At 42.3% G+C, this 26836-nt stretch overlaps 2 protein-coding genes and 1 long non-coding RNA gene across 3 annotated transcripts in view; 1 reads left to right on the top strand and 2 right to left on the bottom strand.

Annotated features, from left to right (window-relative positions):
- Positions 1–1590, bottom strand: CHRM5 (cholinergic receptor muscarinic 5). The gene has a single exon (XM_007127720.1). It carries the CDS (start codon positions 1588–1590, stop codon positions 1–3), a length of 1590 nt encoding a protein of 529 aa, XP_007127782.1.
- An 11334-nt stretch (positions 1591–12924) lies between these two features.
- LOC114487118 (uncharacterized) lies at positions 12925–14639 on the bottom strand. Its single transcript, XR_003681851.2, has 3 exons — positions 14558–14639; positions 14014–14257; positions 12925–13197 (listed from the first exon to the last, which is right to left on the bottom strand). It is a non-coding gene; the product is annotated as an uncharacterized lncRNA (long non-coding RNA).
- The window catches only part of AVEN (apoptosis and caspase activation inhibitor), a 203379-nt gene continuing 191120 nt past the window's right edge, over positions 14578–26836 (top strand). The window contains exon 1 of the mRNA XM_024118375.3: positions 14578–14931. Coding sequence (XP_023974143.1) covers positions 14683–14931 — 249 coding nt within the window. The 5' untranslated portion in view covers positions 14578–14682. The remainder of the gene's footprint in view (positions 14932–26836) is intronic.

Raw genomic sequence — 26836 nt, 5'->3', positions numbered from 1 at the left:
TCAGGGGAGCTTGCTGTTCCCCTGCCAGTACAATTTCTCTTCCACTTTTTTCTTTTTCCATCGGCAGAGAAGCAGCATCTTAAAGGTCTTCCTGAAGGTTCTGTTGCAGAGGGCATAGCAAATGGGGTTGACAGTGCTATTGACGTAGCACAGCCAGTAGCCCAAGTGCCACAGGGTGACTGGGACACACTTGTCGCAGAAGGTGGAAACCAGGACCATGATGTTGTAAGGAGTCCACGTGATGATGAAAGCCAGGAGAATTGCACTCAGGGTCTGGGCTGCTTTCCTCTCTTTGACAAGGACCATCCTCTTTCGTTTGGTCATCTGATGGCTGACGTTGGGAGGGGTCGAATGGTCCTTGGACACCGGGAAGGAGCAGGGCATGATTTTCACCTTGCGACAGCCGCTGTTGGTATCCTGGGTCCCATCAGCTTTCACCACCAGTCGGAACTTATAGGCCACGCACTTCTGACTCTTGGGTCGATGAGCAGTGGCTGGAGACAGGAAGTATTTTTGGGTGTCATAGTCATTTTTTTCAGTTTGAGCGTTCACAAAAGTCTCCTTGGTCTCTTCAGCACTGAATTCTTCCCCTGGGCTCTCCTTGGCCTGACTCTTGTAGACCACTTGAAAGACGGGGTCAGTGGTGGGCTTGTCCTCATCTTCTGAGGAGGGGTAGCTGCTACAGGTGGTTAGCTGCTCAGCTTTGCCCCACTCCGTGCTCGGGCCAGTGGCTCGGGATGGCTTCCCAGTGCCGGAGGTGCTCCTGCAGGAGGATGACCAGGAGGCTTGGTTCCTTTCCCTCTGGGCCAGTGTGGGCTGGGGGCAGCTAAAGCAGGACGTGAGCAGAGCCTCGTGAGCTGGCTTTCTCTTCTCAGTTTCAGCCACGCAGTCAGAGCCCTGCAGGTCGGCCAGGTCCTTGGTTCGCTTCTCCGTTTCCCGGTAGATTCGGCAGTAGAGGATTGTCATCACGGAAACAGGGATGTAGAATGCAGCGATGGCAGTGCCAAAAGTGATGGTGGGCTCCGAGAGGAACTGGATCTGGCACTCATCTGGTGGGACCGTCCGCTCCCCAACCAAGTACTGCCAGCAGAGGATCGCTGGGGCCCAGAGGATGAAGGAGATCAGCCAGGCCAAGCCAATCATGATGCCAGCCCTCTTTGGGGTACGCTTGGCCCGATACGTCAGGGGTCTTGTGATAGAAAAGTATCGGTCAAAACTGATCACCAGAAGGTTCATGACAGAAGCATTGCTGGCCACGTAGTCCAGTGCAAGCCACAGGTCACAAGCCAGACTCCCGAGAGCCCAGTGTCCCATGAGGATGTAGGTAGTGTAGAGGTTCATGGAGAAGATCCCAATGATGAGATCTGCACAGGCTAAGCTGAGCAGGTAATAGTTGTTAACTGTCTTCAGCTGGCTGTTGACTTTGAACGAGATCATGACTAAGATGTTACCCACGATGGTGATCAGGCTCACCACAGCTGTCACAGCTGCGATGGGGATGACTTCCCACAACCTGTGGCGTTCCAAAGGCTGGTGATTCACTGGGGTGCCATTGATGGTAGTAGCATTGTGGTAAGATTCCCCTTCCATCCTGGTGCAAGAGTTTACATGAGGAGTAAGTCTTAGGTTCTAGGCTGTCCTCTTTTCTATCTCGCTTCTTCTGGCCAGTTTCTGGAAGAGAGGGAAATACATTAGCTCCACTCACCAGCATGAATTTCTTTTCCACTCATTGTTTACAATTTCTAACAGAACATTAAATGTGGTCCCACACCTATTCAGAGCAAGATGCTGAAATCTCTAAAGTTTTGATAACACTTTTCATAAAGCCTCTCCTCCCTTTGCTTTTTATGATTACCAATGCCTCAGAGCCTTGCTTGTACATGAGGCTGCTGCCCTCTTGTGGTTCTAATGGGCAATTTTTAAAAAAGGGCTGGGACGATGACAAGGGCAAACAAAAAGAAAAGAATCAGATTGCTGGAAAGCAGGGAAGAGGGGAAAATACAGGTGATGTTAAGTTATCTTAGACTATGGCCTTGAGGTCAGACCCTCTGTTTTTTAAGCTCCTGGTGATAAGTACCTATTTGGTCATTCACTTGGGAAAAAGACAAGTTGTATCTACTTTATAGTCCAACTTTGTTGAGTTTAATTATAAATTCAGTTATTAAACATTATTGAGGCACTGTTGTGAGCCAATGCTGTATTACAGCACTTCTCCCTGACTTAATGCACACACTCCCCATGAGTACCTAGTTTTCATCTAGAGGGTTTAAAAGTTGCCCCAGCTGCTGAAAATGATGACCCTCCCTCCATTTTTGGGCTATTTGCATTGTCACAAATGTTTTAAATTATCTTTTTTTCTGATTATAAAGTAATATGCTCCTTGTAAAAGTTCAAGCAATGTCAAAATATATAACTTAGAAAGCAAAAGTTTCTTCTAATTCCATCTTGCCAAGGTAGTCAATGCTAACAGGTGTATTTTGACAGCTTTTCCCTATGCATATACATGCTAACAAATATTGAAACACATTTTTTTCTAATGGGTGGATTTTTAATGTTTACGCTCTAAATTTTGTTTTTTACTTAACTAATCATCATGGACATCTTTGGATCAGTACATCTTTTGGATCAAAGCTATCTTTTTTCATTTTAATGACTACATTATCCCACTTAATGGATGTACTATAATTTATTTAACCAACTGCCCATTGACAAATTCCAACTTTTAAAAATAAAATAAAAATTTTTCTTTTCTACATTAAAGATCTATGTACATGGTAAAAAGCTTCAGTGGGTACAAAAGTGTAAATGGTAAAAGATAGGTTTCCCTCCCACCTCTGACCTCCAATCTCCTAATCCCCCTTTTCCAGAGGTAACCACTGTTACCATGACTTATCTTTCCTTCCAGAGATATAATATGTGCATACAAATTATATGTGATGATATACGAAAAGTACCATTTTAATTACATTTCAGGTACCTTGACATGATGATAGATCGTGAAGGAGAAGAGTCTTTTTGATGACCCTCAAAGCACATCATATAGGCAACACCGGTTCTGCCTACTGGCCAGTTTTGACACTTCTTTGATAACAGTAATTGATATAAATAATTTGTGAAGGACTATAGATCTTCTTGGCTTTGTTTTATATTTTCAGCTGTATTTTTAGATGCTTTCCTAATACCTCCAATTCAGTATGGAATTGAATTGATGATATTGTCTTGTACCAGATATCAGATTCTCCCAGCTTCCTGATCTTGCACCCTTCTCCTTCACATCCCGATGAATGCAGTCCAAATTAGCCATTAAACATCCCTTTATGGGTCCCTTTCCATTCCTGCTGCCACCACCCTGGTTCAGCTTCCTGTTACCTTACACCGATAACTCCCTGGTGATATCAATGTCCAAATGATGGCAAAACAAAACCCCAGGATGCCAGGTCACTTGACAGAGACTCCCTAGCACCTGAAACGACCAAATTTGCTCTACACCCTGCAGTTCCCTGGGCAAATTTCATCACAGGCTGTTTCTAATAGTCAGATCTCAGTCATGCAGTGCGAGATAGGCCCTACAGAAATTCCTTCCTTTTTCCTTCATTCCTGCTTTTATTCCTTCTCCCAATAAATATTTATTGAATGTCTTTTATGTGATACACTCTAACACTGGGGATATCATGCTGGGGATACCATCAGTGGGGATATAGATAAATAAACAGTAAATATCAGGGGTTGGTACTGCATGCCATAGGGGCTCATGGGAAGGACATCCAACCCAGTCTGGTAGGGGCAGGGGCATTAGCTGAGGAAAAGATGTTTCAGCTGAGACTTAAGCATGACTGGGCTTTAGCCAGGCAAAAGGGGTGTGTGTGTGGAGGGGTAGGGGGTTGAGGAAGGAGTGCTGCAGACGGAAGAGCTTGTTTGCAAGCCCAGAGGCAAAAGGAGGCATCAAGTTGGAGGAAGCCTGAGAAGTGACAGGTGAGACTGGAGAGGTTGAGGGGGTGGGTAGGAGGGACAGGAGCTTGAGAGTAAGTCCGCTTTTGGGGAGAAAAGTGTCAGCTATTTCCAGACTCCCCATCTGCTCTGAAAGTAGTCCCCACATCCAGCGTGTGGGAGCATTAGCTTGGAGAGAAGTAATAAAATGGACTGTTTGCTGAATTTTTCTACTCAAAGTCTTCAAAATAAAAATAAATGGTGTTTTGGAGGGATTTGATTTTTCTACTTAATTGTATTAGAAGGTAGCGAGCAACTTATGAAAGGTTCTGCGAATGTGGGTGTGCATGTTCTCCTGTGAACACACGTGTATCACTTGGGGCTTATCCTTTCTGATCCGTTCTCTCATTTGAAAAATAAGGAAATTGGACTATGCAATCTAGGATACCTACTTTTTAAAATTTTTATTACATAGTGTGATGGTTAATTTTAAGTGTCAACTTGGCCAGGCTACAGTACCCAACTGTTGGTCTAACACCTGAGTCTAGGTGTTGCTGTGAAGGTATTCTGTAGATGTGATAACACTTGAATCAGTAGACTTTGGGTAAAGCAGATTATCCTCCATAACGTGGGTGGGACTCATCCAATCGGTTGAAATCCTTAAGGGAAAGGACTGAGGTCCCCAGAAGAAGGAATTCTGCCTCCAGATTGCCTTCAGACTCCAGACTACAGCATTAACTCCTGCTGGGATTTCCAGCCTGCTGGCCTGCACTGCACATTGCAGACTTGTTAGCCCTCACAGTCCTTAAAAATTTCTCGAAAAGCTCTCTCTCTGTCTCTATCTCTCTGTCTCTGTCTCTCTCTGATAAATGGAATACACTCTGATAAATGGAAAAGAAGATCATTTATAGTGGCAACATCATGTCATAATCACATAACTGAATCGCGTTGGGCAGCTTCAGGTTCAAAACCTAGTCCCGTTACTTACTGTATGACTTTGGACATGCTACTTAACCTCTTTTAAGTCTCAGATTTTTAAACTTTAAAGTAGGGATACCAAGAGTTCTTACCTCATAGGATTGTTTTAAAGATTAAACAAGATTATCTGGGTAAGTGCTTGCTCTCAGAGACTTGGAGCACACATGAGCCCAGTGAAGGCCGAGAAGTCCTGAGGTCAAGGACACTATTGAATTTGTTTTAACCCACATGTGGCTTAGCATATCTAACCTTTTTCAGTGGAACATCTGTTAGTATCTTGTGGAATCCCACAAGACTGATCACGCTTGGGAAATGCAGTTTAGTGGGAAACATACTGAACTAGGAGTGTGGAGATCTGAGTTCTCATTTCAGCTAAAATATGTGGTTTGAGACAAATCTCTGGGCCTCAGTTTCCTCACATATAAAATTAAGAGATTGGCATTGGTGATTTATCCTTTAAAATGAGTTCAGGCTTTTCCTGTAGATTCACAGTGGAAAACACTGGATGTTGTGTTAACTTTAGACCTCAACTTTCGGCTATTTTCAACCAGGGAAATAGCAGTTATTTAGCTGCGCCCTAAGTTAGTGTAGTGAAAGCAGCTCTCAGCTAATTTTCTTATCTGTTAAATAGGTATAACAATATCTGCTGTATCTACCTTACAGAGTTGTTTTGAGGACTCCCAAATGAGATAATGTAGGGAAACCACCAAGTCCTAGTCTAATGGCAGTTTGGGGTTTTAATTATTATAAAATGAAGAGTTAGTCTAGGTAAGTGGATCTCACCACTGGCCACTTGTTAGAATCATCCGGGAGCTTTTGAAAAATACTAATGTCTGAGCCCCACCCCAGACCTGTTAATTCCGAATCTATGTAGGAGAGGCTCAGGCCCATGTTGTTTTGAAATTCTTCAGGTGATTCTCACTTGCAGCCAGGGTGGAAAGCCAGTGCCTTCTCTAGATCCTTACTACTCAAGGTGCGGTTGATAGAGGGTCAGTGTTGGCATCACCTCAGAGCATGTTAGAACTGAAGGATGACCAGGATCAGTGCTTCTCAAAATGCTCATGAATTACCTGGAGGATCTTGTTAAATTGCAGAAGGGCAGGGCTTGCAATTCCACATTTCTCAAAACCTCTCAGTGCTGCTGATCCATACTTTAAATAGCAAAGGCTGAGGGTAATTTCTGAACTTCTTAGAAAAGGGGAACCATAGCTTACAATGTGCTGTTGAAAATGGAATTTTCCAAATGAAATGTCCAGTAACAATTCAGATCCCCCTCCGTCTTCCAAGGACAGTTGAGGGACTTCCCTGGTGGTCCAGTGGTTAAGACTCCGCACTTCCAATGCAAGGGGTGTGGGTCCGATCCCTGATCGGGGAAACTAACATCCCACATGCCACGTGGCCAAAAAAAAAAAAAAAAAAATTTCTTAATCACAAGGACAGTTGAGTTCTTCTTATTTGAAATTAATACATATTTCCTTTCCAGCTTTGCTTCCCTCCATTCTTTCCTTTTTTCCCCTGCCTCATTTTTGAGAGTGATTTTCCTGATTCCTAAACTGCTGGGAATGGACAGACTTTCCACAGACAAAGGCATCTGGGATATGCGGTAGGCTCCATGACTGAGGATTGATTTCTTTTTGTTCTGATAGCTGGATGATAGTTGAGGGTGAAAACTGAGTTTCAGGCATCTTAGTGTTCCATAATAAACTTTTTGAATCATTAAAATGTTTTTGACTGAAAGATTATATTTATGGAGGGGAAACTCAATGTTTTTGTGTGTGTTATGGAGGCAAATGAAATAGAAGTGGTTATGGGGAGGAGTGAGAATTCTTCTGAGTTCTTATTTGGTTACTCAAACTTTAAAAGTTTCCATATTTCGGGCTTCCCCGGTGGCGCAGTGGTTGAGAGTCCGCCTGCCGATGCAGGGGACATGGGTTTGTGCCCCGGTCCGGGAAGATCCCACGTGCCGCGGAGCGGCTGGACCCGTGAGCCATGGCCGCTGAGCCTGCGCGTCCGGAGCCTGTGCTCAGCAACGGGAGAGGCCACAACAGTGAGAGGCCCGTGTACCGCAAAAAAAAAGTTTCCATTTTTCACCATAGTGTCGAGAATATGTTTATTTCTAGGGTGCCTGCATCAGCAGAGAACAGTTAATCATCCCTGTTTTATTTTCCACTACTGAACAGAAAACAAGAATCTCAGAGTAAGAAAAGTGTCCTTGTTCCCAACCTTGGTAGATTGCTTCTTGCTTCTTTGTTGTCAAAAAATTACAAATGGAGCAAAACAACATAAAAACCGAAAAAGGTAACACTGTGTACCAAATGAATTCCTTTCCTTGTGGAGTGGCCTTGATGACTTCTGGGGCTTTGCTTTTCTGAAACACCTTTTCTCCGAGAAGCTTTATGCCCAAAACACTCTTCACTGTTTCCATAGCAACCACAGTGGAAAACTTTAACAGCATCTACAATCCAGTGATATCAGGACACCATCATCACCAGCTTGTGTTGTTATGCAGACTATTCATGTGCCGCTCCTCCTCTCCTTCCTTTTCAAGGCTAAATCATAGAAAGTAAGCTTAGACACATGGTACCATCGGGTTAGATATCAGGAAGAACTTCCAATGACACAATGTGTGAGTAACGGAGGTTCTGGACTTGTCTCTTTTGGTTTCTACTTTCAAGTAAGGTCTATCTAACCTTTGATTGATAGAACGGAATGCTGTCCCAAAACGTATGGTGATTAAGAAAGGACTTCTCGGCCACTCTTGCCTCCTGAGACAGACTGCATTCTGCCTATGGGATGTGTATCTCTCTAAATAAACCTGCTTTCACATAAAAGAAAAAAAAAAGACGATGTTGCTGAAGCAATAGTATCTGGCACAGAATTTTAATCTGACATATTTTAAAAAATATGTTCTGTGTTCACCACTGTGCTAGGTGCTGCAGGGCATGTAAGAGGGATATGCAACAGGCCTTGAACTGAAGGAGTTAAACTTCTACAATTCTAAGAAAAAGAGTATGTAAGAACTACTGAGCCTTTGCACCACATTTATGCTACAGAGAAGTCTATGACCGAGGCCATCAAATGACTGTATTTTCATTGTAGCCCAAGAAAACAGAGGTGGGTTGCTTTACATGAAGGCATAAATTGGAGCCATTCAAAGCACGTGTTGTGACCCTCAGGCCTTGGAGTTGCCTAGGTGGGTTGTCTTCTGTTGGGGTCGGTCTTGTCTCCTTATCCCGAAGTACGGGGCAGATGTTATCATCTTTTTATGTGTGCCTGGACATGAAAAAGTCTGGCCGGTACCGCCACAAACGGATTTCTGTGAGACTCTGGAAGTCCAGAAGCTCTTGACGGTGTTGTCCAAGTCTTCCTAACAGACTTGGTGGCGTGGATCATATATTCATCTTTGAATGCCCGAGGATAGTGTGTCATTCTGCAAGCAACAAGGGAATGTTTCAAGGAGGGGGGAGTGCTCGATCAACTGTATCAAATGAAGCTGATAAAACAAGAAAGATTAAGACCGAGACCTGACTAATGGATGTAGTTACATGGAGAATGTAAGGCACGTTGGTAAAGTGGTGGGCATGAGAGCCCTGTGGGGTGAATTCAAGGCTGAATGGGAGGAGAAATGAGACAGTGCCGTAGATGACTCTTCTGAAGAGCTTTGCTCTAGAAAGGAGTAGAGAAATGGGGCAGAAGCTGGATTAGAATGTGGGACCGAGTGTTTTTGTTTTTAAGAAAGGTGTAAATTATAGCATGTTTGCAGCCTGATGGGAGCGATCCAGTCATTAGAAGAGAAGAACTGATGTGTAGGAGAGAGGAGGGGTCGTTGCTACTGTTCATTTTCGGAAGTTCTCTACCCCTGACACCAGCTCTGGAAGCCAAAGCACCATTGTGAGCTGACAGGCGCTTCAATTGCCCTCATCTTCCCCAGGTTACAGGCTGGGGAACCTGGCCTCAAAGAATGACTCCTGTCAGACTCCCTCCCCCTTCAGCCAGAGAGCACCCCTCAATGGTGGATGCTGCTGTTCAAAACACAAAGTAAATAAACAGACATAAGAGACCTATCAGTGTTTTCCAATTTGCATTGTTCATAGACTAAGCATCAGAAATCAACTAAACTGTAGAAAATCTGCCTGCCTATAAAGAGAAGAATCAGGAAGATGCTTTTTTCCCCCTAAGAATTATATTTTCAAGGGCACGGTGCCTTTTAAAAAAAATCCTATCATAACAGCTACTTTCTGACAAATACCATATGATATCACTTATATGTGGCATCTAAAATATGGCACAAGCGAACCTATCTACAAAACAGAAACAGACTCGTAGACACAGAGAACAGACTTGTGGTTGCCAAGGGAGCTGGGGGGGAGGGAGAGGGTTGGACTGGGAGTTTGGGGTTGGTAGATGCAAACTATTACATTTAGAATGGATAAACAACAAGGTCCTACTCTATAGCACAGGGAACTCTATTCAGTATCCTGGGATAAACCATAATGGAAAAGAATATAAAAAAGAATGTCTATATGTGCATAACTGAGTCCCTTTTCTGTACAGCAGAGATGGGCACAACATGGTAAATCAACTGTACTTCAATAAAAAAAAATTGAAAAAAAAGAAGAAAAATAACATCTACTTTCATCAAACAGTGAGAGTTTATAAAATCTTGGACTAGGAATTAGGAGGTATTCTTGTGGTGTTTAAATGCCCAATACTACCTTGAGATGGTGATTCTCAAACTTGGGCACGCGTCACGATCACCTGATGGGTTTGTGAAACTCCTGATTGCTGGGCCTCATCCCCAGAGTTTCTGATTCTGGGGTGAGGCCTGAGAATTTGCATTTCTAATAAGTTCCCAGGTGATGCTATGCTGCTGGTCTACATTTTGAGAACTATTACCTTAAGGAATTGGCTTCATTTAAAAAAATTAGGTCAGGGCTTCCCTGGTGGCGCTGTGGTTGAGAGTCTGCCTGCCAATGCAGGGGACACGGGTTCGTGCCCCGGTCCGGGAAGATCCCACATGCCGCGGAGCGGCTAGGCCCGTGAGCCATGGCCGCTGAGCCTGCGCGTCCGGAGCCTGTGCGCTGCAACGGGAGAGGCCACAACGGTGGGAAGCCCGCGTACCGCAAAAAAAAAAAAAATTAAATTAAATTAAAAATTAGGTCATATATATTTTAAAATATGCAACAAGTGCGGTTTATTTTCTTAGGAGTTACCTATGTAATTCAGGACTTTATTTTAGATATCTCATGAATACTACCTAAGGGAAAACTGAATTTTTTATTCATGCAATGGCATATATTTAAAATCAGGACTATCATGTCAAAGCAGTTGCAGAAAATCCTCCTTCCCTTTGTTATTTATAAAACTAAAAGCTCTCTGTTGTTTTTTGTTTTTTTTTTTTGCAATGCAGTAGGTACTTGTGTGCCATTTTCATCCTTGATGACACTTTTCCCATGTGGATCAGAATCAAATGAGGAAAGCATTCTCAACATACTGGTTAAAAGAATTTCTGTCAGTGATGTCCTCCAATTAGGAAGTGTTAGCAGGAGACCTTCAAATTCTCCATATCCTAAACACTCCTGGTTGAACTGAAAAAACCTTGAACTCATAGATGGGGAGGGCAGAGTAATGTAGTCCCTGGACTTCTGATGGCATCCGCAGCATAGACATAAGGGCACAGATTCTGAAACCAGACTGACCGGGTATGAATCTCAGTTTTGTCACTCATTAGCTTGAGCAAATGATTGAACTCCTTTGTGACTCAGTTTTCTTATCTGTAAAATAGGAATAATAGTATTTACTTCATAGAAATATTAATGAAGATTAAATGAGTTAGTGTGTGTAAAGTGCTTGGAATTGTGCCAGGCACAAAGTAAATGTTAAATAAATGTTACCTTTTACTACCCACAAACAAGTCTCTCTGTGCTCGAAGGAAGTTGGCTTAATCTGAAACCCACTGATCTTATTTCCCCGACCAGGGATTGAACCCATGCCCTCGGCAGTGAAAGTGTGGACCCCTAATCACTGGACTGCCAGGGAATTCCTGCTCACCCCCACCCCCAATGATCTTTTCAATGTCATAATTTTGGAGGCTTCTTGAGGGATAGTTATACAGTTAAATCCATTTTTGCTCGTGGTTCTCATGCAGGGTGATTTTGCCCCTCGGGATAAATGTCTGGAGACATTTTTGGTTGTCATAACTGGGGGGAGGGAGGGTCGCCAGTGGGTAGCACCTAGTGGCTGGAGGCTGGGGATGCTGTTAAATTCTACAATGCTCAGGACAAGCCACCACCACCACAAAAAATTACCAAGTCCTAAATGTGCCAGAGTTGAGAAGCCCTGATTTGTGCTGTCTGGTGTGAGATTAATATGTGGATCTTCATCTTGGTGACAGCCTGAATCTGTGGTGTGTTGATAAATATTTAACAACCTGTTTCCACCCCCACTGATGGGGGTGGAAACAAAGTCCTGATTTGCAGAATTTTGCCAATTTCCGTGGTGTAAAAATTCCCACTGTAACCCGTTTCAAGCAACCAACTTTATGTCACTGCACGTAGAATTAGGAAGAGATAATGTACCAAACCATTACAGTTCCTGGCCACATAGGGGATGGGGGCCCAGGTTGTCCAAGGGGTTCTCCTGTTGGTTCCTTTATGCGGTGCAGAGAAAGGATAAAATTCTTGTTACTACTCCCATCCGCTTATTTAGTGTTTCTCTAGGGGTGGGATTATGAATTTGAGCATGAGGATGAATAACTTGATTCTGAATGCCATTGACAGTGTTAATTTCACAAAAAAAATAAGGTAAAAAAAAGAGAAAAATAGGATGTGGAGGAATAAAAAATGGGAAAGGCTGGAGAAGAGTAGAGAGGGAAAAGAAAGAAAAATTGATGTACTGTGTGAGAAGTGTCTATTGACAAAAATGTTAACTATTAAGACAATGAATAGAGAAAAATATAGAATAGTGTTAAAAAAAATACTATTATCCTGACACATCTCCTCTCCCAACCCGGTATTTCCTCTCTTGACTAATAGCATCATTAGCTACCTGGTCACTCAAGCAAGAAACCTGGGCATCACCCCTAACTTCTCACCCTGACCTCCCCACTTAGAATTGGACACGAAGTCCTATCAGTTCTCCCATCTCCTATCTGTCCCATTATCTTACTTCTTAGCTCTCAATTTAGGCCCTAATTATTTTCAGCTTGGACTCTTCCAGTAGTTTCCTGATGGCTGCCTGGAATTCTGATTCTCCTCTACAGAATGGTTTGCTGAGTACAGTGTTTAACAGCATAGAATGTGAAGCCAGACTGCCCTGGGTTCCAATCATTCCATTACTCACTAGCTGTGTGATTTGGAAGTTACTTTACATCTCCGTCTTAGATCCCTCATCTGTGAAACAGGGATGACACTAGTAGTACCTCATAAGGCTGCTGTGAGGTCTAAAGGAAGTGCTATATGGGAAGTACTTAGAACTGTGCTCTGCATTACTTTGTTCAAGATTGCAGTTTACAACCCTTCAGCAGTTCTCTAGTCCCACTTATCAACCAGGCAAACTCCTGATCAACCATCAGGACTTGGCTCCTGGGTCTGTTTCTCATGAAGCCCTGGGAGACTCATTTAGGCAGTTTAACTTTTCTTCCTTCCAGACTTCACCTTGAATCTCTCACTGCACTCAGCACAATAGTGCAATCACCTGCTTACAGAGTCATTATCTTCCTTCTGGGAAGTGAGCTATTGATACTTGAGAGCAAGGACTGTGGCTTTTTTTTCTTTTCTTTTTTTCTAAATCTTCAAGACCAAGCACTGTGCCTAACACAGAGTAGATAATTAGAAGCAATGAACAGTGTTAACTATGTATGAATGTAAGAAAGGGACAGAAAGGATTGGGAAAAAAAACACCTGTTTTGCCACACTGATTGGATGATGGATGTTTTAACCCTTCTCTGTATTATTTTCATGTGGTTTCTATAATACAAAGTTTTTTTTAAAAAAAAAATTTATTTATTATTTTTGGCTGCATTGGGTCTTCGTTGCGGCGTACTGGCTTTCTCTAGTTGTGGCGAGTACGGACTTCTCACTGCCGTGGCTTCTCCTGTTGCGGAGCACGGGCTCTAGGGTGTGCAGGCTTCAGTAGTTGTGGCTCGTGGGCTCTAGAGCGCAGGCTCAGTAGTAGTTGTGTCACACGGGCTTAGTTGCTCCACGGCATGTGGGATCTTCCCGGACCAGGGCTTGAACCCGTGTCTCCTGCATTGGCAGGCGGATTCTTAACCACTGCACCACCAGAGAAGTCCTGATAATACAAAGTTAAAAACGGCTCCCATGTATCCATATAACAAACTGCCCTTTCCGCCCTTGGTTAAAATAGACTGGATCCATAAAATGAAATACTGCTTAGCAATAAAAAGAAACAAAATATTAAATCATAAAATATGGGTGAGTCCCCCAAACTGTCTACTAAGTGACACTGACACAAAAACATGAATAGACTGAGCTTGCCTGAGTTAGAATGTCATTTCCACCACTACTGTAGCTGTGTCACATCAGACAAGTGGTTTAACTTCTCTAGGGCTATTTCCTTATCTGTAAAATAAGGATGACAGTAGTACCTACCTCACAGGGCTGACAGGAGAATTGAATGCTCATGTGCTAAGTGTGAGCTAAAGCAGCCATTTCTATAAAAATTCTTTTGACGTCCTGGGAGCCCCTGCTGTCCATGACAGGCTGCACTGTTCTCTCTACTCCAAGTGGCTTGTTGCAGGCCACACCTCTCACCTGAGGACCGCCACCCCCTTCCTTCATACCTCCTCCTGAACCCAGAGGTATGAAGGAACTTTAATAATTACACCTATTCATTCTTGAAGATCAGAAGACTAAATAGGAAAAAAAATGGAAAAATAAACTCACTGGAAGTCTCACCCCAGAGTTAACCACGAATGTAATAGGGAAGAACCTTTGTATTCTATTACAAGTTAGTCACTAAACGGCTGTTGCCTGTAAGCTTCAATTATACATAATGGCCCATCTCTGGGAAACTGCCTCCCAGGTTGTGAGCATTAAGCTAAAATACCTTTTTTTAGCTTACAAAAAACATCCTGACCAGGCCCACCTGTGACTGGCTGCAGGGAGGAAGAGGAAGCTGACCAGAACCAGGACATGTTTGACTTTGCTCTCTCCCGTTTTAGTATAAAAGAAGCCTGAATTCCAACGCAGGCAGCTGGTTCCTTGGGGGGCAGGAGTCCACCATCTTCTCGGGTTGCTGTCTCTCCAAATAAGTCGTTACTCCTTGCCCCAACAAGTCATCTCTCGGATTCACTGGCCTGTCCTGCAGCAGGAGCTTGGACTCGGTAACACTAATGTTTTGGTATATACTTTTTAAGACCTTTTCTTAGGCAAATACACCGTATCAGTATGTCTTTCTTTTTTTAATTAAAAAACGAGTTCATATTATATAAACTTTATTTTATAACCCATCCTTTTACTTACTACGACCCTTCTCCCAGAAACACCCCTGTCTCCCACTTGCAGCTTCTCCTGCTCAGGCCTTTCCTCTGAATCCCCGGCCCTGCCGGAGACCAGGTTCCGGCCCCACCTGCCAGGCCCCGGGGCCGCCCCGCCCCCGCCGCGGCCAGCTTCCACACCCGGCCCCGCACCCCGCGCTCGCTGTCACCGGGGGCCCGTCGCTCGCGGCTCCTCCGTGCAGCCCGTTTCCGGTGGGGCAAGGGCGTCTCCGCGGCGGCCCGGCTCCCGCGCGCTCAGCACCGCCGGCGGTGGCCAGATGCAGGCGGAGCGAGGAGCTCGGGGCGGCCGAGGACGCCGACCCGGCCGCGGCCGGCCTAGCGGGAATCGCGACCGCGACTGGGCGGGCGCCCCGGCGGCGGTGGCGAGAGGCGGCGGCGGGGATGGAGGCGGCCGCCGGGGCCGCGGCAGGGGCTTCCGAGGCAGCCGCGGAGGCCGAGGAGGAGGAGGAGGTCCGCGAGGCGGCCGCCGAGAGCCAGGAGGCCGGGGCGCCGGGCCCAGTGCGCCGGTAAGAGGCGACGGCCGGTGGGGTCCTGGTAGGGGTCGCGGCCTCGGGGGACCGGGGCTGGTGGGGGTCCGGGCCCCGAGTCAGAAGCCGCGAGCGGCGTACAGGGCACATAAGAGCCGGACAGCGGCAGCGCCTGCGCAGGACGGGCGGAGGGTGGCGGGGGCGTGCGCCGGGGTGTGCACGTGGCGTGGGGGGTGGGTGTGCGTCCCTTGCTCCCTCTCAGCTGGGCTGCTCTGGAGGGTCAAGGCCATGGGCTTCCCCAGCCTGCCCAAGAGGTCTTGGCCCAATTATTAAAGAACCCAGCAGCCGCGGCTATGTGTCCGCAAGTCTAGGGGGCCGGTTGGGTTCGGGTGCGGGTGTCAGTGTGATTAACCCTTTTGGGGTGGGGACAACCAGGGCTTGGTCTCCCAGCGCCTAACCTCACAGGGAGACATTCCTATTATTAAGAAGGAAGGGATTTGGGGGTCAGTTTTGTTCATTGCCTGTGCAATGCCTGGCACACAGTAGGCACATAATAAATGTTTACTCAGTGAAAGAATGACCCCGACGAGCTGGACTCTATAGTATTTGGGGGCGGGATCGGATGCATAGTTCTCTCTCTCTTTTTTTTAAATAGCATAGTTCTCTTTCATTGTATATGTGTAGGAATCAGGGGTCGGTGGCCTCCGTCTATTTGAATTTTCAATCTGTCAATGTTTCAGCAGTCAGATCTCAATTTTACTAGCAATGTAATCGGCCATATTCACACATTCATAATTGGAAGTGTCTTACAGCTTGGAGCAGGGAATGGTTTGGGGGCAAACTTTTACTCTGCTGATACCCTAGCTAAAGGAGTTAAATTACTGTGTTTATGAGCTGTTCTGTTATTTTAACATTTGTAGTACAAAACTGTCTTTATATTTTGAATTCCCATGGGCATAGATTAAAAAATTAGTATAGTTTTGGGTTGAGTTAAATTTCTTATTACTGAAGTATTGATATTTGTAATATCTTAAGGGCATAGTAGGTAGGATGTCCCTAAAGATAGGAGTTGTGTACAGAAATAGAGTTGGAAAAAAATACAAAACTTAAGTGTGCCATATTTAACCTTGTTAGGATTAAGGCAGGTAATAAGTAAAATTTGAGAGAGGTATGAAGAAATTTAGAGTCAGCTCACCAGGAAATGAAGGAAACTGACCAGTCTAATGCACATTATATATCACATCTTGTTTTTATAACATTATTTACCTATATAACTTTATTACAACTTAATTTTTTTTAGCAACTTGAAAGTTGTTTAAACAACTTGATAACAAATTTGTTATATGTATACTTTATATGTATAAAATCTTCATTTTTATAGGTTAACTGACTTGCTTAAGCTGTTGTAGCCAGTGGCAGAGTGGGGATTTATACCCAGCTGCCCTTGACTTGACTGTGTTTTATCTCTTATATTTTTTGTGAACCAATCACTGCTTTACTGAGAATAAAGGGGACACTCCTTGGTTGCAGGGATCATGTTTTAACAGTAATTGTAGTAATGGTACCTTTGGTATTTGGTCTCTGTTGAACTAAATTGAATGAAATGATGGTGTATCATTTAGAGATGAATAATGTATTTTTGATTTATGCTAATATTGTAACCGTTGTATTAAAACTTTAGGCTTTTATCCTTTTTTAGAATGGTCTGAAAAATTCCATCTTGTGTTTTCTTTTCGGATTTTCTCACTTCATACTAATGATTCAGTGTGTCAGTGAATGTAGATGCTTCTCACAGTGCCTGGGGCATAGCTGCAGCCACTATTACCACCACCATCATATTTTCAGGCAGAGGTGGATGAAGAGAGGTTGGAAAGATTATTCCTTCATTTTCGTTTGGGTTGGTGGCCTGGCCTGTAAGGTCACTTCCACGTCTCAGATTCTGAAGTGCTCTTCCTATTTAGGCTTGCTAAGAATACCATTCTTGGTGCCTAAAGACTAAATGGGACAAGGTTGATTAAGGTGCCTGAGGCCTCCTTGCTCTCATATTCTATGGTGCATTTGTGCCCCAAATGGAGATTAATTGAAATGATTAGAAAGAAAAAAAGTTCACAGTAGAGTTTTAGCTGTGTAAGGACCAGGTACCTAACTCCAGAATTGAATACTGCCTTTTCCCCTTGCTACTGTTGTAGACTACTACGGATACATGGCTTATAAGTGGAAAACAGGACAAAATAAAACTAAACAAAACAACTTCTTGATATGTAATACTCCAAGGTAACTTAGTTGAGTACATTGCATCTGCTAGTCTCTTGCTCTTAAATCATTTCCTCTATAGATGGTATGAACCCCAAGCCTATGGAGTTTGGGTAAGCATGTCATAAGGCTAATTATCTTCATTGAATACCCACTAGGTGTAATATTGTACTTAATGCAATCATTAACTTAAAAAAACCCCAATACTAGGATTTGCTTAGTATTATATTAATATTTTTGAGGAACTGTTAACAGAGAGGAAGTCAAGGCCTATTGGCAGTCCTTGGAAATTTTTTTCTTCCCTGTAATATTAATAGTAACATATTTATTGAGCACTTAGTATGAGATGAGAAAACTGAGGCACAGTTAGATTACTCACAGTTAGGAGAGCTTAGGTGATTTACCCAATATCACTCAACCACCAAATTAAGAAGTCTGAATTCAACCCAGGCATTTCGGCTCCACAGCTGAATCTTTTAACTACTACCCCAAACTGCATCTGGAGTGATTCTGAGATTTGAAGAGCGGATGTATGGAGGACTTGAGTGATCCTTTTCACATACCTGTTTTCCTGATGTTTTGATATGATTATAAGGTTTTAAGGTAATACAGATACCATATTCAATTATTGTGGGTGTCAGATCTTTGCTTTCTTGCTCCATGTTAATGTGTCAGCTGCTCTTATTCATTTTTTAAAAAAGAAATTTATGTTTTATTTATTTTTTATTTTTGGCTGTGTTGGGTCTTTGTTGCTGTGCGTGGGCTTTCTCTGGTTGCGGCGAGTGGGGGCTACTCTTCGTTGCGGTGCGCAGGCTTCTCATTGCGGTGGCTTCTCGTTGCGGAGCACTGGCTCTAGGCATGCGGGCTTCACTAGTTGTGGCACGCGGGCTCAGTAGTTGTGGCACATGAGCTCTAGAGTGCAGGCTCAGTAGTTGTGGCGCAGAGGATTAGTTGCTCCGCGGCATGTGTGATCTTCCCGGACCAGGGCTCAAACCCATGTCCCCTGCATTGGCAGGCGGATTCTTAGCCACTGCGCCACCAGGGAAGCCCTCTTACTTATGTCCATTAAAAGATAAGATAGTTGTTTATGGCTGCATTAAGGAGAGTAGCCTTGGAGGCTTTTATTTTTTTGAGGAAACTTTTGCTTTGCAAACAATAATATAAAGACTTTGCCTGAGTAGTCATTAATACGAGATGCCTTTGACATTTTCATTGCTACTACTTTACTTAGTAAAAGGGAAATCTCTGATGTTCAAGCTTAGTGTGAACCGGGAAGAAGAAACAATGGCAAATCAAAGTTGCTGACAGTCAAAGGCACCTGCTCTTTCGTTGTCGCTGAAAGGAGTCACCTGCATCATGTCGGCCAACTAGAGATTGAGAGTCTATTAAAGCTCAAACTCAAATGACAGCCTCTAAACTGCATTGCTCCTGTTTTCAGAAAGCCTGAAACAAATTTGGTTAGAAACTGAACGTGCTTAAGTGTCCCAAAAGAAAATTGCTTTGGGATTAGCTTTTGGTAATCCACAGAATTGGTCCTCTCTCCTGCAGCTGCGAACTGCCGCTCCAACCCTGTAACTACTTTGGCATCCTTATCCTTGCTAATGTATACTGTTTGAGGTTTGCTCTTCTCACTGACCGTTGTTTCACTTAACATATTTTCACTATGAACACAGGCAACTGATCCTCGAAACTTCCTGCTTATAGTCTGCCTAAAAATTTTTTGATAAATTATACATGAAGTTGTACTTTAACGTTTAAAATGAACATTTAAATCAGTGGTTCTGATTGCTTCAGAATATAAAATTTCCAGCATATTGTCTGTATTGATATATATATTTAAAATTTATTTATTTTTATTTTTGGCTGCATTGGGTCTTCATTGTTGCACGCGGGCTTTCTCTAGTTGCGGCGAGCAGAGGCTGCTCTTTGTTGCGGTGCGCAGGCTTCTCATTGCGGTGCTTGTTGCGGAGCACAGGCTCTAGGCGCACAGGCTTCAGTAGTTGTGGCTTGCGGGCTTCAGTAGTTGTGGCGCACGGGCTTAGTTGCTCCGCAGCATGTGGGATCTTCCCGGACCAGGGCTTGAACCCGTGTCCCCTGCATTGGCAGGCGGACTCTTAACCACTGTGCCACCAGGGAAGTCTCTGTATTGACTTTTTAAATAGAAGTGTCACATCATTCTTATGCATGGAGTCTAAATACTATAGTCATTTAATATTTGCCATCATTATCTATTTTTCCACCTTTTTCTTTTTTCGATGTTATTATTATTTTTTAAAATTTTCTTTTCAAGGTTTTCTTTTTAAAAAAAATTTTTATTTTTGGCTGTGTTGGGTCTTCATTGCTGCACACGGGCTTTCTCTAATTGCGGTGAGTGGGGGCTACTCTTCGTTGCGGTGCATGGGCTTATTGTGGTGGCTTCTCTTGTTGCAGAGCACGGGCTCTAGGTGCACAGGCTTCAGTAGTTGTGGCACAAGGGCTTAGTAGTTGTGGCGCACGGGCTTAGTTGCTCTGAGGCATGTGGGATCTTCCCGGACCAGGGCTCTAACCCGTGTCCCCTGTATTGGCAGGCAGATTCTCAACCACTGCCACCAGGGAAGTCCCTCGATGTTATTTTTTTCTTCCAGTTTGAGTTATAAATGATGTATAGCACTATATGAGTTTAAGGTGTACAGCATAATGATTTGGTGTACATACATCATGAAATGATTATCACAATAAGTTTAGTGAGCAACTGTCATCTCATAGATGCAAAATTTTAAAAAAATAGAAAAAATTTCCTTATGATGGGAACTCTTAGGATTTACTCTAACTTTCATATATAACATACAGCTGTGTTAATTATATTGCTCATGTTTACGTTACATGCCTAGTACTTATTTATCTTATAACTGGAAGTTTGTACACCACCATCCATTTAAGAATCATTAATATTAGCAGTGAGAAGACTTATTCCTTATTCTTTTTAACTTGTTTTTTAATTCCACATCTCCCTTAGAGCTTGACCCAGTGTAATATATTTTTGAACTTGAAAATCTTTTAGTGATTACCCTTTCTGCTTCCTTGTAACAACTTGCGATTTAAAAAAATGTTCTGTAACCTTAAGTCTTGGGTATAAATTTTCTTTTAGATTAAATTAAAATCACATTGATTTATATACAATCTATTTTAATTAGCAGTTGTTAAACATGTAAAATTTTATTGTAAATGATCTTTTTCCCTAATGAGTTTAGTTGGGTATCCATGAATGAATATTACTTACTGCCTGAATGAGACAGGATTCACTGTCAATTCTCTTCCTAATTTTTCTTTTTATAGCTGTCAGTACTGAGAAACATAGTTCTCATAAATTGGTAGATGGGACTGGTTGGAGTTTCGTCATATAAGTGTCACTCAATTCTTTGAATACCTTTCTGATTATATGCTGAAATCATTACTGTAAAACATTTGAATGATCTGTCAGCTGACGACTAGATTAGGTCCTCCTTCAATTTTGTTGTAAACAAGGAATTGGAAACTCCTGATTTGTGAAAGGTCTCAATACTTTCTCAATATCTACACCTATATTTCAAATTACCCTTTGCTTGGGCTTCAGGGAATGCACCACAGTCAGGCTGAGAATGGCCGAGAAGGGGTTGCCTTGTCCTCAAGTGCTAAGTGTCCTGTATTTCTAAGACAGACTGCTCTTAGGAAAGAGTATGGACATTGACTATCTGGCACTGGAACTTGATTCTTTTAAAAACGTGCTTGTTCAAAACCCCTTAGGAAAATCTATATGAATGATCCGCACCCCCCGCCCCCAGGCCTATGCATACTCCATCAGAGGCCTGCTGAGATCACATTACTTACAAGCTCTCCTTCCTATCAGGAGCCTGTGTAGAGCCCTGTGAAAAAGGGTAGTACCAGGGAAAAGAGGAAATCAACACATGAAGGCTCTGCTAATTGTGCGACTGTTAGAAGGCCCTGTTCAGGATCTCCTTCTTAGGGATGATTTCCCCTCATCTCCCCTCATCTCCTCGTGACCTGAACCCTATCTCTCACTGATTTCGGTGCCCCGTATTTGACCTGCCTTAGCCCTTGACTTTCTGCTTTGTCCTAGAGGACAGGAGCTTGTCTTGTTCACTGTTAAATTGAAAAAACAAAACAAAACAAAAACCACATTACTTACTTTTTTTTTTTTTCTTTCCTTAGTAAGATAGTTTATTGCATGTATTCACCCGGAAGGTTGGAGTGTTTTTGTTTTTCTGGGTTTTTTTTTTTGGGTTTCACGCTATGTGCAGGGTATGGTTTCCAACTTTCCAATTTTTTGTCATTCTTAGTAGTGTTACCGTCTCTGATTTAAACTACTGCTAGGATGGAAAATGGCAAGCTCATAATTCAACACGGCTACATTTCCTGGGGAATTGTGTAATAAGCCATTTCTGCTTTTTCCTTTTTTCTTCAGAAAAAGTAGTGATTACGTTTCACAGGACTGGGCAAGTGACCTCTAGAGAGGCTGTGTAAGAAGTCATTTGGTCTTAGCCACACCACAGCATGACTGACAAGCCTTTTTTAAGAAATTAATTTAAGTGGTTGTAAAGGTGTTTTCTCTTCAGATGTCGCTATTTCCTGATGCACTTTGAAATACCAAAGGGAGAAATAAAGACCATACTGACACAATTATTTCTATTTTATAGAAGCTCCCGATTAACTTATTAGGGCACTACATTCATTCTCTTTAAAATTTCTTTTTCTTTTTTTAGAGCCGTTTGTGCGTGTGTGTTGAGGTACCAAGAATAAATTCCTTAATACTTTCTCTTTTTCCTTTTGGATGGAAATAATCAACAACTTTGTTGGTCTGAATATTTTCTACAGAGTTTTCATGGGGCAGTGCATTGATAATTGTTATAGATAATATCAGACTTTGGAGTGGCTTTTGTCAAAGGGTGTTGAGAAATACAAATTGATATGCTTAGTTTTATCCTGATGTTGCTAGGATGCTGTTTTTAGAATTTGACTAACATGATGTCTGTCAGCCTTAAATTACTTAAAAGACAATTTCTGTAAAGAACAGTACTCCCAAGGATGCCATTTCTACCATCCATGCCACATCATTAGTATGTGCAAATAGCATGACAATTAAAAAATTTGTAAGAGACTGATAGAATGAATTACCCATTGTACATATTTAATTCGCCTTTTTTCTTCTTGCTATTAAGGACTGATACAAATACGTGTGATCCATATTTCTTTAGTACCAAGTCAAACTTATATTGAGGGGTAGCAAACACATTTTAATATTAACCTAAGCAAAGTATTGGGATGACAGGACTGTTGCCCAAAATTCATATATACTCTTGGATTATCAGTGCTGTGATCCCTCCATTTCTGTATTTAGCTGTGGGAAGTTACTAGCGCTGGGAGATTTTGTCAATGGATGTGTATTTTGTGAAATAATTAGTCACCAAATTTAGATGTCTGTAGTCTCTGGCTTGAAAGGACCATTAACAGCTGCATTTGGGGAAAATGTAAAATACTTAGCTTTCTCTCTCAAAGTCTAATGCAGTGTGAATTTCATTTAAATCATGGATTTGGATCTGTGGTTCTATTATGAATCTAAAGTTCACATCCCAGGAGCTGGATTCATGGTATTGAGGACTAGGATATTTTGCTCTCATTTTTTTTCTTTTACTACAATGCTGATGATAAAAATAACATGTGTTTGTTTAATACTTGGACTAACTAAAGCCTAGTCTTATTTTATACTACTGAAGAAGGCTTAATCCCTGTTGCAGATACACGAACTTCAGGTCCTTCTGAAGAACTTGTGAGTTCTCTGGGAGCAAAGCCTGATTAAGAAATGAGTATTTTTCTAAAGGCAAAGCTTGGCTTCCTGTTTTCCCTTGCTGTCCTTCACCCCACTCCCAGGTTGTATTTTGGTTTGCTGCTTCTTTTTTTATGTCAGTAGTAGTATGATTTTGTAGAACAATTCCTATTAAGTTTTTCTTAATTTTTATTTTATATTGGAGTATATTTGATTTACAATGTTGTCTTAGTTTCAGGTGTACAGCAAAATGATCAGATATACATATACATGTATCCTTTTTCAGATTCTTTCCTCATGTAGATTGTTACAGAATACTGAGTGGAGTTCCCTGTGCTATACAGTAGGTCCTTGTTTACCTATTAAGTTTTAAAAAGTATTTTTCTTTTTTTTCACAGTCAAGAGAATCATTGAATTAAGAGGTGAATAGAAAATGTTATTTTAAGAGCAATTATTTTATGTATATTGGAGGGGAAAATTAAGCAGATAAGTTGGTTTTTCATTTTTACAGTGTGGAAGTAGACTTAAAATGGAGGGTTTTTAGACAGAATTGGCAGGGAGGGGAGCTTCAGGTTTGCACCTCATCTGTTTCCTGAGTGGCTTCGTGGGGGGCAGGGAGGAGAGGGGAAAGTGCTGTTGAAGCCTGAGGATGGGTGTCCATGCTGGTGGGGGCATCACGGTGATCCCATGTGGGATGGGGGTCTCTGAAAACTTAAGTATTAGAGTTGAAGAATTATGGACAAATAGGAATTATTGTTTCAAGGTGGTAGATAACAGGACTTTATAGACAAATGAATAGGGTATAACTTCTCAAAACCTACCTAAGTTCTGCTTTTTGCCTGTCTCTCTTCCTTCCTTTCTCTCCTCCCCCCAGCCCCTGCCCATGTTTTTTGTTTTCTGTTTTTTCGTTTTTCTTTCAGGGGCTATATCACATGGCAGTCAGTGATGTGTGTTTTGCAGTGTAGCCGACTGGTTAGAAACCTACCTTCCAAACCCCTACTTACTAGTTGTAAAACCTCAGGAAAGTTGCATAAGCTTTCTGAAACTCAGTTCCCTTACCTGTAAAGGGTGACTAAGAGTGTCTGCCTTACAAAGTTGTAAAGATTGAAATTAGATGAACACAGTCAAAGGTGGTTCTTTTATCTACAGTCATGCTGCTGTCCTCCCTCTTGCAGAGTCTTAATCTTCTTAGAGCATGCAGGTCAAATGCAAAACTACACTTAGTCACACACAGGAACTTACAGATGTATAGAATATTTAGAATTTGTATTACTTATTGAATAAGGTATTATCTTTTTTCATTTAGAATTTCCTTAAAAGCTTTGAAGCAGTAAGTCTCCCAGCCTTTACTGAGAGGCTCTGTGCGTGTGTTTTGGGGTATGTTTTCAACGCTCTTCTCAGGAAATTTACAGCTCTGCCTTAACGTTCGCTTCCTGCTTGTGTAGAGCCTCAAGGTCGGCCTGAGGGAAAAGATTAGGGCCTTCTCAGATCTTTCCTGGGCATGCCCACAGCTTTGCACATGTGCATGGCCTCCTAGATTCTCAGTAATATGTCAGAGCTTTACAATGCTCTCTTGGGCATCTCATTCTCCAGTTTTACCTTATAAGTTTCAGCCTTTTTTGAGCCCACCTGTTATCACTGCCTCAAGTGGCTGTGATTTTAAACTTTTGCTGCTGATTTCTTTTTTACAAACTTCCTGGTTATATGACTGTTTACCCAGGGTGAGTTCTAAGTCTGGTCAAATAAAAACAAGATCTGAGGGCTTCCCTGGTGACGTAGTGGTTAAGAATCCACCTGCCAGTGCAGGGGACACGGGTTTGTGCCCAGGTCTGGGAAGATCCCACATGCCGCGGAGCGGCTGGGCCCGTGAGCCATGGCCGCTGAGCCTGCGCGTCCAGAGCCTGTGCTCCGCAATGGGAGAGGCCACCACAGTGAGAGGCCCGCGTACCGCAAAAAAATAAAAAATAAAAAAAATGCAGGGGACATGGGTTTGAGCCCTGGTCTGGGAAGATCCTGCATGCTGTGGAGCAACTAAGCACGTGTGCCACAACTACTGAGCCTGCGAACCACAACTACTGAGCCCATACACCTAGAGCCCTCGCTCTGCAACAAGAGAAGCCCCTGCTCACTGCAACTAGAGAAAGCCCGCGTGCAGCAATGAAGACCCAACGCAGCCAAAAATAAATAAATAAATACATTTATTTTTTTAAAAAAGAGCAAGATCTGAGAATGGAGCTTTTCACAGAGCTTCCAGAAAAGTCAAATAGTGGCAACTCTCTGGGGATGGGACTTTGGCAAGCTCTTCTACCCTCTCCAGTGGCTGCAAGGCTGCTGGTTTTCACAGTCACCATTGTAGTGAAGCTTTTGGTTTTCAGGCCTATTGTAGAGCTGGGTAGAGTGGGATTGGAATAAGCAAGTTGCTGTTCTTACAGAAATTTAGCTGTTTTTCTTGAATAAACACTCCTTGGGTTGTTGCAAAGTTTTGGTTAATTTCCATAGTTCTGAAAGTGTTGGTTTTAACAATTTTTTGTCAGTGTTCTTGTTGCTTTTGTGGCAGAGTAGATATTTAGAAGTCCTTACTCCACCATTCTGGAAGTGCTTCTATCCTACTGTTTTTTGAACCAGCCGTTGCTACTCTTTCTAATTGTTGGAAACTTCTTTTTCTTTTTGTGACAAAACATGTCTCCCCTTAACACTGTTATGTGTAGGACAGAGTTCTGTTCTCTGGAACAACAGAGTTTTTGACTGAGCCAAAACATAGGAAGAATTCCCTTAAGACTAAAAAATGCCCTGGGGGACTTTTTAATGTTTAATTTGAGAGACTTTTTTTTTTTTCCTGAAACTGTCAACTTGGGATTGATCACAAATAGAGTATGGTAAGTAGGCAAAAATGAATGATTTTTTATTATTTAGTCAAATATGATATTTTACCATTTATGAGACTTTTCATGACTGATTCCTCTGAAGATTTTGGTACCTAATTTACAGTTTATATTTTTTAGTACATCCTGGGTGACACTCACTTTTATGTGATTGATACATACCACACCATGGTCTATCGTGTGATTTCTTCAATTCTAAACTTTTCAAATTTGACTTCTTCCAGTATTCCTCCCTATGTTGTCAAAATTAATCTGTTTCTTTTCCTTCCGTTTTGTATCAGAGATACAGGTATCTCCTAAGATCAAAAGTTCTACCTATTCTGTTAAATAACAGAAAAATACCAAGAAGAAAATAAAAATTACGTGTAATATCATTACCCAGAAATAACCACTGTCAACATTTTGCTGTATGGTCTTTCGATATAAAACTGGAAAGATGTCATGATAAGACTTTAAGGAAAAAAGATAATATGTATTTGTGTGAAAATTATAAGATGTGTACATACATTTAAAATTCTGAAAGGGTGTGAATACGTATCAAGCTATTAATCTGTGTTTGGAGTGGGGAAAATATAGGGACTATGTGGAACTTTGTCTTTCCCTTTATTCAAATTTTTTATAGTTGTATATTATTAGCAACATAAATACATTGCATTTGAGAAGAGGATTCTACAAATAAACTTTGATTAGAAAATAAGACAAGATGGGCAGGCAAGATGATGCATATACAAATAATAGGGGTTATCTCTGGGTGAAGGGACTGTGTGGTGTCATGCACTGTACAAAGGACTTTGTGCGGAAAGATGATCACTTTAGTTTGGACAAGTTATGTTCCTGTCCCTCTCCTATTTCTCTCTCTCCACACACACACACACTATTGTTTTTTTAACATCTCTATTGGAGTATAATTGCTTTACAATGGTGTGTTAGTTTCTGCTTTACAACAAAGTGAGTCAGTTATACATATACATATGTTCCCATATCTCTTCCCTCTTGCATCTCCCTCCCT

Source organism: Physeter macrocephalus, chromosome 11 (genome assembly GCF_002837175.3).
Source record: "Physeter macrocephalus isolate SW-GA chromosome 11, ASM283717v5, whole genome shotgun sequence".
NCBI lineage: Eukaryota > Metazoa > Chordata > Mammalia > Artiodactyla > Physeteridae > Physeter > Physeter macrocephalus.
Note: the sequence above shows the minus strand (reverse complement) of the source record. Positions and strands in the feature narration are given on the sequence as shown.

Excerpts from the sequence above, each read along its gene's own strand:
- CHRM5 (XM_007127720.1), bottom strand. The coding sequence starts at position 1,590 with ATGGAAGGGGAATCTTACCACAATGCTACTACCATCAATGGCACCCCA.